This window comes from Cetorhinus maximus, chromosome 9, assembly GCF_964194155.1.
Source record: "Cetorhinus maximus chromosome 9, sCetMax3.hap1.1, whole genome shotgun sequence".
In the NCBI taxonomy this organism is placed as follows: Eukaryota; Metazoa; Chordata; class Chondrichthyes; order Lamniformes; family Cetorhinidae; genus Cetorhinus; species Cetorhinus maximus.
The window spans coordinates 45,068,931-45,083,159 of NC_135887.1; the positions used below are offsets into that span (position 1 = coordinate 45,068,931).

The following is a 14,229-nucleotide window of genomic DNA, read 5'->3' on the forward strand; positions in this document are numbered from 1 at the left end:
CAGCTTCTCAAGGGCTATCAAAGATGGGCAATAAATGCTGACCAGCGACAGCCACATCCCGTGAAAGAATTAAAAAAAATTCAGACTTTCCCTAAATATCAGGGACTAATGACAACTTCTAGTTATATAACACAGGGCAGAATTTTCTGCTTGTCGCGTGGGCTGGTCAGGAATTGACGGGCGCGGAGCCGATCACTGCCCGCAATTGGCTGCGTACCGCCACTTTATGTGGGCGGGCCAATTAAGGCCCGCCCAGCGAGATGGACGGCCAGTAGCACTCAGCACTACCTGTACTGGTGGGGGGAGGAGGCAGAGTCGGGGCCTGCGCACAAAAGAGCGCAGAAATCTCCCTGAGGCACGGAGCTGCCTCAGGGACATTCAGTTCATATTGAAGGTTTTAAATAAAGAAAGATAAAATTATTTAGACACGCCCCCTCATGTGACTGTGTCACATGAGCTGGGACATGTTTATGAATTGTGAAAATAGTATTTATTTATTTAATAAAACCTTCAGGAAACCTCATTCCACCCATCGATGGGGTTTCCTGAAAAACGCAAAGGCCACTTGGGCTCTTCGCGCGCCCGCCAACCTTAAAGTTGGACGGGCAGTGTTGATAATTACTTTAATTGATTTTTTTAATGGCCTTAACAGGCCTTTGACGTTTCCGTGGGTGCGTGCCAGCCAAACGAAAGATCTGAATGACGCGCGATGATGTCGGGACGCACACCTGATGTCACTGCGTGTCATTTTACACATCGCACGCTGACATGAAAATTCTGGCCATAGTAAAACATCCCAAGACATTTCACAGGAGTGTTATCAAAATTTGACACCAGGGCACATAATGAGATATTAGGATAGATGGCCAAAGGCTTGATCAAGGGTAGATTTTAAGAAGCATCTTAGAGAATAAGGCGCACACTTAGGGTCTTGGCAGCTGAAGGCACGGTTACCAATGGAGGAGTGTTTAAAATGGGGGATCCTCAGGAGGCCAGAATTGAACGAGTGCAGATGTCTCAGACAGTTGTAGGGCTGGAGGACATTAGCGATAGGGAGGGCCAAGGCCACAAAGAGATTTGAAAACAAGGATGAGAATTTAAAATCAACTTAAAATCACTTAACTGGAAGCCAATGCAGGTCAGCGAGCACAGGGGACAGGACTCGTTGCAAATTAGGACAAGGGCAGCAGAGTTTTAGATGACCTCGAGTTTATGGAGGGTGGAACGTGAGAGGTTGGCCAGGAGTGTGTTGGGGGGCTGAGGGAAAGGAGGGAGGTGGCAGTTGATCAAGAGTGGCACGGAAGCTGCAAGAGAGACTCGCAGAGCTGGGGTAAAAGATTAAGAGGGCGAGGCGATCCAGGTCTAATCAGGGAAGCTGGCTTTGTGACCTAGAATCTTTCTAGTTGGCTCAAATCAACTAAAATGGCTTAGGGCACTGTCTTTAGTCTCAGTATCCTGGATTGTGCTGCAAAAAAAATCAGGGTTCCTGCTTCTCATCAGAATACACTGACCCCTGCTGGAAAGTGTATGCATTGAAATGTCAAGTGAGAACAAGACTAGAATTCCTTAGGGCTGCCTCCCATCGTTACTCTTTGATATCGTTCCTAAAGTGTGGTGCCCAAAATTGGATAGGTTTGGGCCTAAGTAATATTTTATAAAGATTTGGCATAACTTCCTTACTTTTGCACTGTAGGCCTCTATTTATAAGTGATGAATCCTGTAAACCCTTTCAGTAGTTTTCTCAACTTTTCCTGCTACTTTCAAAGACTTATATACACACACCCGAGGTCTCTAGGTTCCTGCACCCCGATTAAAATTGTACCATTTAGTTCATATTGCCTCTCCTCAATCTTCCTACCAAAGTGAATCGCTTCACATTTCTGTGTTAAATTTCATCTATCAGCCTGCCCATTTCATCAGTTTATGTCCTCCTTAAATCTGTTACCACCTCCACACCATTTAGTATGTTTCCAGGTTACGAGTCACCTGCAAATGTTGAAATTATGCGCTCTATACCAAAGTCAAGGTCTCTGAGGTATATCAAAATGAATGATGGTCCTAAAACACCCCTGGGCACACTATTCTACACTTCCCTCCAGTCCGAAAAATAACGATTTCCCACTACTGTGTGCTCCCTTAGACATTTTGTGTCTACACGGTCACCGGTCCTCGAGTGCCATGGACTTCAGTTTTGCTAACAAGTCTATTATGTGGTACTTGTTTATTTTAGCTTTTCTGATTGCATTGTTTTTTAATTTAATACTTTTATATCAGAACCATTTTGTCCTAAGTGCCAGTTGAAAACAATGTTGAAAACAAAAACCTTCTGAGGCAGCCACAGACAACAGTTGACTTATTCTCTCGTGTATGTTTCAAATCTCAGACATAGCCTCTATTTACAACCAACCCTGATTGAACCTTTGTGCCAAGTTAGCTACCTTTGTGTTAAGTTAGCTGATCTCAGTCATGCAATAGCAGGAGTATTGCAATTGGCCACAGTGCTCCTAGGCTGGAAACAAAGGGATAAACATAGCTATAGCTCCTGATTTTGTCTTGCCCTAGTACCCACTCAAAGCACTGGTGTGTGAACGTCAGGCATACACAGAATCAGGCTTGGCAGTGGCACCTCTGCTACAGTCAGGCAGCCTGCCAATGCACATGGCCTAGTCCCAGCCATGGAGCATTACTACAGGGCCATTGTATTACATTGGTGTACGTTACACTCAATAATGTTGCTGCAGCATGGCCTGAAGTCACCTCATAAACCAGCGCAACTGAGATTTCTGGGAGGTTGATAGTGCTTTTCTTTGGATTTAAAAAAAAATTCTCTTACCAAGACCTGCACTCAGTGTGAAACCATGTCAAATATTAATCAGCATCTTCTGAAGAATGCTCGAATTTCCCCACTCCCTCCACACCAGCTTCAGCACTGAGAATATTTCTGGTGACTAGGCATTTCAGTAAAATTCAAGAGTTAAAGGTGCAGTTGCAGCTCAGTATCCCACTAAAAAAAAGGCCTTATATTCTCCAAAAGCCTTTTAGCTTAAGTAGATAAACTTGAAAAATGTTGAGATGTAGTTTACTAGCAAACTAAAAAGAAAATTAATCCCAATATTGCTAACAAAACAAAAATCCAGTTTTTGGTATCAAGAACACGGTGATGTTTGTGTTTAAGTCCCAGATGTATTGCCCTCTGGTGTAGAAAAAGAATAAAGGAGCCTTCTGGATTTACACAGGAAGTGGGGGTTCAGAAGCAGATACGTGTGTGTATACTTGTATTCTAAATTGGTAAAAAGTGACAAAACACTTCAAATGGCTAAAGGGGAAGGAGATGTGATGTTTGTGTTTACTGTTTATGCTTTTCTATAAAAGGACATTTTAGTTAAAAAGAAATGCTATATAAAAAAAAAACCTGCCAGTAGGGTGTGCCAAGTCCCGGATGTATTGCCCTTTGCTGTAGAAAAAGAACAAAGGAACCTTCTGATTTATCAGGAAGCGGGGGTTCAGAAGCAGATACATGTGTATACTTGTATTCTAAATTGTTAAAAAGTGACAAAACACTTCAAATACAAAACAGAAAAAACAATATACTGTTTACTACAACACTTACAGGGATGGCAGCATTGTGCTGATGTTATTGAACTAGTAATCCAGAGGCCTGGGCTAATGCTCCGCAGCCATGAGTTCAAATCCCACGGCAGCTGTAGGAATTTAACTCAATTAATTAATAAATCTGAAGTAAAAATCTAGTCATCAGTAATGATGATCTTGAAACCAGCAGATTGTTGTAGGAACCCATCTGGTTCACTCATGCCCTTCGGGGAGGAAATCTGCCATTGTTAGCTGGTCTGACCTACAAATGACCCCAAACCCACAACAATGTGGTTGACTCTTAATTGCCCTCTGAAACGGCCAAACAAGCCACTCCATTGGATCAAATGACTGCAGAAAAGTCAAATGGACTGCGGTGGTTCAAGAAGTTGGCTCGTCACCACCATTTCAAGTGCAAGGGCAATAAATGCTGGCCTTGCCAGTGACACCCACATCAAGAACAAATAAAAAAAGTCTATTTTATTCAATCTCACCTTCCTGTATCAGTCATGTATTGAATTCTTCCTGGAGGTAAAGTATATGGAGTAAGTGTGTTGTTTACTGCAATGGTGATTCTGCACTGAAGAGTGGAGCTGCTCTGAATAACTTTAGTGATGTCTGCTTCAAAAGGAAGGTGGCCACCCTCGTGAAAGGCAACCTCAGCACCATTTACCCACTACAAAAAAGACAAAACACTCACATCAATTATGACACTAATTCCTTAGCAAAAAATACTAAAGTTATTGGCACTTTGGTGTTTCTCCCAAAATATTGGTTAAGTGATCCAAATATATGCACAGTATAAATGATATTTAAGTTTATATTGTTAGTCAAAGAAAAAGACACAGTACTTCCTGGAATTTTTAGCATATAATGGCGTGAGAGTGGCACTGTGGCAGTTTTACACTAAAACATCAATACACACAAAATTCCTCAATCATTGCCCTAAATCTAAGACACATCAGCTGAAATTTGTTTACGTAGCCCTGCCTCCCATCCAAAAGTAGAGTTATGCAGCACAGCCCAAAGTCACCTGATACCTCTGTGATCTCTGGAGTTTGATAGTAATGTTCTTTGGATTTTTAAAATATTTTCATATTGAGACCTGCACTACACTTAACCATGGTGCTGTCAATAATAGTGCTGTCTCAATTTTTGGGACTCCTCCTCCTGCCACTCAGTAAAACTAAGTGGCTGGAATGCCCTTGTTGATATTATATCTAAAACTGGAAGAAGAAAAGGAGCAGTTGAACTAAGAGGCTCTATGTCAGAATGAAGCAGTCCACTCTCTATGATCATGTTGGTGGTTCTGCAGTAGTGTTTGTTGTACAACAGCATTTACATTCTGATGTGGGCAAATAAGTTCCAGAGGGAATTTGGGTGTTTGCTCCTGTTGGCAAGATCAGAGTAGCATTGGCCACTAATTGTGCACTGCTACAACATGTCAACCAAAGAGAAAAAAAAGACACTTTTATGTTACAAAGTCAGACAAAAACAATATGAAGTTGTACCATTCCACATACAGTAAAACTACTTCCTTGATCAGAATTTTCACTTAAACAAATGTTATCCATAATGAATCCCTTCCCTCTGCTCAGTTAAGAAAATCTGTCCAGTGAGACTTCCATAAGTGAACTTTTCTTGTTTAAAAAAAAAACAAGCCTAGAGGAGTGGACAGATGCATTAAAATGTGATTCACAGAATAGTTCGGTACAAAGGTTTCCGAATGTAGTCCTTATTGCTGAATTTCACTGTGCAAAATGCACGCAAGTTCAAAGTCTTAATTAACATTGTTTCCGAAAGTACTGCAAAAAAATGTCAGTTTAAAACATAACGAGCTACAGTATTGTTATGACTGCAGCCGATGTTATTTGCCGAGCAAGCCAAATCCCAGAGGGAAACTTGTCTTCTGATCATAACATTTTTTCCTGCATTTTGAAAACAAGGAGAAAACTACTGATCTCAGAAGCATAGAATCCCAATAACACTTCTAGGATTAAAAAATTTAAAAATTTATAAACAGAAAGAAAAAAAAACTTAAGCACGCAGGATTAAAATTACACAGTTAAAACAGTCTTATAAAACATTCCCCCCTCCGCCCCCCAAAAAAACCACTTGGTTAGAACACATAAGTAAACTACTTGGTAACAGCTCCCTTATAGATTTTCAACCATAAAAATCCAGTAATATTATCCAAGGCAAAAACTGCTGCTGCTTTAGTAAAGTATACCACACAACTTCTCACTCCCTTTCACTCCTCTATGGAAACCCAAGAAGTTCAGAAACAGACTGCTTTTTGACAAAAAAGACTTTTCTGGCTTGAAACTGGATGGCTGCTTCAAATTCACAACTCTTCTCAGCATGGAGTTGATCTCAGAACATCTTCCCCACACAGCCACCACAATTCAACTAAACGTCTTTCCTTAAATGTCCTCTTTTCCCTTTCATCTTAGACTCCGTTTTCCTAAGCGCCTCTTTGAACTCAACTTTTCCAAAATATAAAAATCTTTCCTGTTTTCTTATTGCCTCCACTTTCTGGTCCACTAAAATGTAATAACCTTCCCTTGTTTACTTATGAAACCTTTGTTAAGTTGTAAAAATCCCTTAAACTCTCTTTGAAATTTAGCAGCTGAAAAGTCAAGTCTTTACCTATCATCTAATGCAAATTTTAAAACCCAACCTACTTACTTGTAAATCCACTTCACCAGAGCCTCTCATTATAAATGCTTGTATCTTGCACCTTTACCTTTCATCTCAAAGATGCCTCTCTGAACCTTCTCCCAGTTTAATTACCCATGGACACACACGCAGCTTTCTTTACAGAATACCACTATATTCCCAAAAATGTTCAAAAAAATAACATCAGAATATGCATTTCCTAAAATTCCCCCCCTCAAATTATTAGGTAATTCATTTGTGCTGCTTTTGGTATTATATATTTGTCACAATGTCTGATTTGTCAGCCACCAGAACAATTTTACAGTAAGAGGAATTATTATAATTTCTCCACATCCACAAGAAAATTGCAAAACAAGCCCTCTAAGTGTAATTAAAACAATAAATGTCTGCACAAAATTTTAACTACCCATCCTAGCCAGTGGTTCACCGGGTTTAATAAGTAATTGAGCCATGTACAACAGGAAAGTAAACCTGTTTTTCTTCACTATGCTCAGCCATATGAGTGCTACCATTGGCCTTATCAAGTCAACCAGCATTTCCATTATAGATCACTCTCCAGATGCAGCTCCATTGCATATGGAATGTTAGGTGAGGCCAGGATTGGGCTCAATATCAAGGCCAATATGAACAATGGTCACTTGAGTGAAATGCTGGAGTGTCCTGTGCCCATTAAGGGAATACATTAAATATTAACACCTGAAGCGAAGAGAGAGAGAGGGGCACAAAACTGGCAGGTGGAAATGAATAGAACATTTATCCTCGGGAGATCTAATAATGTGACAAAACTATTTTAACATACAATCCAATTGTAATGATTGATCCTCCTGTAGCAGGAGGAATATGTAAAAAAAAATGTTCTTTTTTTTACAAAACATTTGTTCATTGTGTTGCCCTCTCGATTTACTCATGTAATGCTTTATCCTTTTCCTGGTGCTGCAGAAATATCAGTCAGAAAAGGCCAGATGGATTGTCAAAACTTCCTATTTTTGCCTTCTCCTTAATGACCAGCAGTGTTCTTGGGGAGACAAATTATGAAACTAGTTATAGATGAGGAAGTTGATTTGGCTCATCTTGACTCATCCACCCAAAAAAAGCCCTGCAGCATTTAATTATTTAAGATTATTCCAGAGTTTTCTCCTTCACTGCTCTATCTGGAACTGCTACATTTACCTTTGACTTATTTGAATTAGCATACTTCCATTCTATGCTCACAGTTTAATTTATTAGTATTGCAGAAGTATCTTTTGTACTCCTTTGCATATTTCATAGTTCTCTCCAAGCTGAAAAGCTCAAATTTCTCCAGGTTTTCTTCATAATGCAAACCTTCAATGCTAAGGATTAGCCTCACAGCTTCTCTCTGCATTGCTACCAGCACTTAAACATCTTGTTTCTTGGTTACCAGAACTGCATCTGTACTTGAGGCAAGATCTGACAAGAGGAATATGCAATTTGATCATGCTTTGGCTATATAGTGCAATCTTCCATTATCTTTGTAGATTGCTGCTTTGTATTGAGTAATCTTCCTGAATCTCAAGTCTACTCAGAAAACTTTACTTAAACTTCGTTAATTATTTCGACAACAGTCTTCGTGGAGTACATGTCACCTATTTTCCTTCCTATGTGATGGACTGTACATTTATTGGTGTAAAATTTATTTGCCATTGCTCTGTCCATCTACACATTTTGTCTGGCTCATTCTGTAATCTCTGATATACCATCTTCAATTCCACAACACTCTCCTGCTCACCAGCACCTCCCCAAACCCCTCCCCCTTCCACCAAAATTCCCATCCTAATCCCTCCCCTTCCCAGCTCCATCACGCCCCCACCCTTTCCTGGAGTCACTGGTATCATCTGCACATGTAGTCAATTTGCATTGTCTCCCCGAATCCAAGTCATTGAATCAGAGGTTGCAATATTAACCTTTTAACAGAAACTTAGCCTGCAAACTTATCAAACAAAAGGTAGAACCAGGCCATCCCTGAGCAAGATCTTACATCATTACTTGTAGTTGTCCCAGAGACTAAATATTGTTTGTTACTTCAATTTTGTGAGTTGCAGTTACATTTCTAAACATGATTAGTTCATTGGCAAATCATCAGCTGAAAGGCCTATAATTTTATCACATCACTCACTTTGCTGATCTAATCACAACCCTAATTCTCACCTGCTCCTTCCAAAGAATTCAACATACTCAAATACAAAATACAACTGCTAGTGAAATTTTCTTTTTCTCTAAACGTTAACATAGTGCAATGTAAAATGATTTGAAACACTTACAACAACAGAGTAGTAATTGGCACTGCCAACACGGAGTACAACTCTCATCCCAGCATCAGGTGAAATCCAGTGCCTTGGCATCCAAACCTCCTTTTCATACCACACCCAGCCAATGAAATCTCTCAGCTTGTGGTCCTGTGTGATGTCATTGTAACTTGCTGGAACAGGCATATCAATCACTGGCCCTGTCTAACAAGAGACAAAGAGAATACATTGTGATGCAGTATAGTGCAAACACACAATTAAAATGCAAATATCTGGTGCAATTCAAAAGGTTCTTCTGATGAGATGCAAAGCCCAATTTTAACATGTTCAAAACCTTACACAGAGTTAAAATCAGGGGCCCACAGTTCTTGACGACACTGCTATTACATGTTGAATGGATACCATATACAAGATGTGGTGCGGGACAGTATTTTTTGATCTGATAACGTACATGTTACCTTAAAGAGAGGAGGGGGGATGCTGGTATGTTTCACACTGATAATGTCCCCACTAGGTGAAGTTTTGCATCCTCGGGAGCCAAGGTAAATCGTGGGAAGAGCGAGGCCATGTTCTTTGGGAACTGGGCTGACCGATCCTTTGTCCCCTTCACTGTCAGGGCTGACGGCCTGAAGGTGCTGGGGATATGGTTCGGAGGGACCGGGGCATGCGTTAGAAACTGGAAGGAGCGAGTGGCTATGGTGAAAAGGAAACTGGGCATGTGGGAGCGACGCTCCCTCTCCATTGCGGGTAAGAACCTGGTCATCAGGTGTGAGGTACTCTCGCTGTTGCTGTACGTGGCGCAGGTCTGGCCCATTCCAGACTCCTGCGCGACGGCGATCACTCGAGCCATCTTCCGCTTTATCTGGAGGTCGAAAATGGATCGTGTCCGCAGGGACGCGATGTACAAGCCTCTAGATAAAGGGGGAAAAAACGTGCCCAACATCGCCCTCATACTGATGGCCACCTTTGTGTGTGGCTGCATCAAGCGGTGCGTAGACCCTCAGTACGCAAACACCAAGTGTCACTACGTGCTGAGGTTCTACCTGTCCCCGGTGTTGCGAAGGATGGGTCTGGCCACGCTGCTGCGGAACGCTCCAAGTAGTTGGACCGTGCCGTACCACCTGTCCCTGGTGGAGAAATTTATGCAGAAAAACACCTTTGACCACAAGTCCATCAGGCAATGGTCAGCACGTAACGTCCTAGAGGCCCTGAGGGATAAGGAGAGGGTGGACCCTGTGGGATGGTTCCCCGAGCAGACTGTCAAAGTCATTTGGCAGAATGCCTCATCGCCAGAACTTTCCAACAAGCACCAAGACGTAGCTTGGCTGGTGGTGAGAAAGGCCCTCCCCGTCAGATCCTTCCTACACGCCAGGAAGCTCACCCCCTCTGCACGTTGCCCTCGAGGTGGCTGTGGTGGGGAAGAGACCGTTGTCCACCTCCTTGTGGATTGTGCCTTTGCAAAGAAAGTCTGGAGAGAGATGCAGTGGTTGCTGTCGAGGTTCATCCCGAGCAGTTCTGTGACACAGGACTCTGTGCTCTACGGGCTGTTCCCAGGGACACACACCGAGACAAACATCAACTGCAGCTGGAGGATCATCAACTCGGTGAAAGACGCGCTTTGGTCTGCCCGAAACTTGTTGGTCTTCCAGCACAAAGAGTTGTCCCCGACCGATTGTTGCGGACTGGCACAATCCAAAGTCCAGGACTACGTGCTGAGGGACGCACTAAAGCTTGGGGCAGCTGCCGCAAAGGCGCAATGGGGAAGGGTCGCTGTCTAAGACCTTTCTACCACAGCGCACCGAGAGACTGGGAAATGTTTAGAGCCCCTCGGGCTGTACAGATCAAAATGAAAGGCTGTAAATGATTGTAATATTGTTTGTACTGATGCACCTGGTGATACATTTTGTAAAAGTTTAACCTGGATTGTACCCTTGTAATGTTGTTTTTGAAATGGTTTTGAATGTGATTGAAGATATTTTATGAATAAAGTATATTTTTACAAAAAAAAAAAATCAGGACTGAATGCATACATTGTCCTTGAGGTGGCTCTGGACTGTTGTCCACCTCTTGGAATATGCCTTTGCAAAGAAGGTCTGGAGAGAGATGCAGTGGTTTTTGTTGAGGTTCATCCTGGGCAGCTCTGCGACTCAGGACTCTGTGCTCCACGGGCTGTTCCCAGGGATGCACACAGATAAACATCAACTGTGGCTGGAGGACTAGCAACGTGGTGAGAGATGCTCTTTGGTCTGATGGAACTTGCTGGTCTTCCAGTGCCCTGGTCTTCCAGTGCAAAGAGTTGTCCTCAACAGTGTGTTGCAGACTGTGGTACATTTCAAGATCCAGGACTACGTGCTGAGGGATGCACTAAAGCTTGAGGCAGCTGCCAGAGAGGCATAATGGGAAAGTGCCACTGACGAAGGCCTTTCAGCCATAGCTCAGCGAGGGGCTGGAAACTGTGTAGAACCCGTCAAGCTGTATGCCTAACATGGAATGTACATTGTGAATGTCAAGGGTACTGAAATTATATTGAGACTTCTCAGAGTGCAACATGCTGTATGGAGAAAAGTTACATTCTATTGCACCCTTTAATATTCAATTTGAAATGTTTTGCTCTCAAGCTATATGCTTGGCATGGAATGTATATTGTAAATATCATGAGTATTTCAATTGTATCAAACTGGAATTGTATCAAACTGGAATGTGCTGTATGGTGAAAAGTTAAATTTTGTTGCAGTTTCTGTAATATTCAATTCAAGGCATTTTGAAATGTACTTTTACAACTTTTATGAATAAAGTATATTTTGGAAAAAACATATGGGGCTGGGCAATAATGTGCATGGAAGCCATCCCTTTTATTCCTCCAAGTAGCTTATTTTCTTAAGCAATTAATTACCACTCTTAGGGGTGGCTGGGAACATCGGTCAGGCCTTACTGGGAGGTCAATTTACTGAGGCGTTAGCCATCTCGAGGGCTACTGGGGTCTTAGCTTACTTGGACAGTGTCTCTTGGAAGCCATTTGAACAGTGAACACAGTCCTTGCCTGAGTCAGAAGGTTCAAGGCCCACTCCAGAAACTTGAGCACAAAATCTAGGGTGGCATTCCAGAGGAGGTGCAGCACTGTCAAAGGTGCAGTCTTTCAGTTGAGACATTAAACCAAGGCCCAATCTGCTCTCTCAGCAGATCCCGTGTACTATTTGGAAGCAGAGATGGGGAATTCTCCCCAACATCCTAGCCAATATTTATCCCTCAATCAACATCATTAATCAGATTATCTAGTCATCCTATTTCATTGTTGTATGCGAAATCTTGCTGTGTACCATTTGACTGCTACATTTCCCAGATTACAATCGCAACTGCACTGCTAAATTACTTCATTGGTTATAAAGCACTTCGGGGTTGACCCAAGGTCAAACTGAAACGGCGCCCTTTTATGTGATGACTAAGATATTACCCTTCTCCAGAGATCCAAGGGGGAGTGGGTAGCGGGGGGGGGGGGGGGGGGGTGATGGGGCACTACCCCTCTCAGCGGGTTTTGATGCAGAGACACCAGAGCATTAATCTTATGAATGGGACGTTACCTCCCTGAGGGGTCGCCGGTACCACCTCTCCTCGAATCCCTGGTTCCTGTTCGCGGACTGATCCGCCCGGAAACTCCATAATCCGTTCAGTTCTTTCAGCTCCCGGGAAGAGGTTTCCCGGGGGCTTAGAGCAAAAGTGGAGGCGAGCAGCGAAAACCCGAGCAGCCACACCGCCACCATTCTGCAAACTGCTGGCCGTCAGCTGACTTCCTCAAACCGCATCACGTGATCAGCAAAAGTATCAGTTGAAGTTTCGCAGCGTTCCATGTCAATTTCCGCGCGGGATTCCCAGCTCAAGCAATAGTTGGAATAATCCCCATTTACCAGCAATACCCCTTATGCCTCCTGTCTGGACACACAGCCTAAAGGTTAACTGGTCACATAATGTTGGTGGAAACAAACAAACATGTTGCAGAGCTTTGATGTGTCAGTGTAACCCAGGGGTTACCAATCCTGCAGGATTTGAAGATTAATCTCCAGGGCATTGCAGTGGGCAGCTCAGGAGAGGGGGGCATTGTCCCGGATTTTGCGGTAGTAATTAGAGCGAAACTATCAGTTTACATCTCTGAAACTGACAGCCGCTTCTGGAGTCCTCATATGCGCAGTCAAACTGGGAAATCCAGGGCTGTCAGTGATTTGCTTGTTCAACGCACCACGCCCTCCCCCCTCCCCATACTCCTCGCATCCTCCTCACCTCTATAAACTGCCGACTTTGTCCCTACCTCGGTTCATCTGCCGCTGAAAGTCTCATCAATGCCCATGTTACCTTTAGGCTTGTCTATTCAATGCAGCCCTGGTCGGCCTCCCACATTCTATTCTCTGCCAACTGAGGTCATCCAAAACTCTGCTGCCCCTGTTTAAACTCGCAACAAGTTCCATTCACGCATCTCCCCTGTGCTTGCATTGGCTCCAGTCACGCAGCCCGAATTTAAAATTATCTTCTCTGCTATGAAATCCCTCTGTGGCCTCATCCCTCCAAGATATCTGCATTAACCTACTTCTGGTATTATGAGGTTCCCTGATGTTAATCACTCCACCATTAGTGGCCTAAAGTTCAGCTGCCAAGAACCGAAGCTCTGGAATTCCCTCCTTATACTCCTCCACCTCTCCTCCTATAAGACACTCCATTGACCAAACTGCCCCAATATTACCTTATGTGGTTTGATGTCAAATTTTGTTTTAGCGTGCACCTTGGAGTGTTTCATTACCTTAAAGGTGCTATATAAATATGATTTATTGTTGGCCATGTTAACATAAAATCACTTCATGCATTCATATGGCTTTTTTAAAAGCTGTTTTTAAGGTGAAAGAATTAAATCCATTAGGCACCCCATTGTAGAAAAGATTAAGCTCCTGGTCAAATGGGATGCCCTACTTTCTGCCATCTGATTGAAACCATTTCACTTGCCATTATTTTGTGACAGGGGCATTAGACCTTTTAAAATGAGCTGATATACATCCCCATTAATATAATTGGAAGCTGAATGTCAAAGCCATGCACCTAATATTGGTTCATTCACATTGCCAACGGTGATGTTTGGCTTTCAAGGAGGTTTTCATCATGTGCTAAAAGAAGAGAAGTGACAAATTCATCCATTCATGCCCTGTTTCAGACCTGGTCCTATCAGATTGGTATCATAAGGCAACTCAGCACGTCCTGGGAGGATGCTCCCAGGAGCCACCAGCTTCCTGTTTAGTCATCAGTCCTTCCCCTTCATGCCTATAGATAGTAGGTGACTGTGTGATTCCTTTTCTAAATCAGTAAACCCCTTTGGAATGTGTGTCTGGACTAATACATGCTTCAAGTGCTGATGATGATGGATTCACTGGAGACATTCACAAACCAGGCCTGGATGAGTTCCTGACATCAGCACATATGTCACTCTGCAGTACTGATCCAAAAATTGCCATTGGCTATCATATTTAAGTCAGAAACCAGATTTATTGTGTTGGCATCAAAGACTAATATCCATATTCCACCAACATTTATATGAATAGTGCCAGTTAAACCAGACATGACCGGCTGAAATGGTAGCCCTGGTAATGGAAATTATTAAATGGAAATAATGGACCTTGATGATTTAGAGTGAAGGGGGCTGTGACTATTGCCTTTGTCA

At 42.8% G+C, this 14,229-nt stretch overlaps 1 protein-coding gene across 1 annotated transcript in view; it reads right to left on the reverse strand.

Annotated features, from left to right (window-relative positions):
* gusb (glucuronidase, beta) overlaps positions 1 to 12,335 on the reverse strand; it is a 31,742-nt gene extending 19,407 nt beyond the window's left edge. Inside the window, exons 1-3 of the mRNA XM_078548616.1 lie at positions 12,113 to 12,335; positions 8,550 to 8,738; positions 4,086 to 4,267 (exon numbers count right to left, since the gene is read on the reverse strand). Of these exons, the coding sequence (XP_078404742.1) occupies positions 4,086 to 4,267; positions 8,550 to 8,738; positions 12,113 to 12,292 (551 nt within the window). The 5' untranslated portion in view covers positions 12,293 to 12,335. The remainder of the gene's footprint in view (positions 1 to 4,085; positions 4,268 to 8,549; positions 8,739 to 12,112) is intronic.
* Positions 12,336 to 14,229: the final 1,894 nt, after the last annotated feature.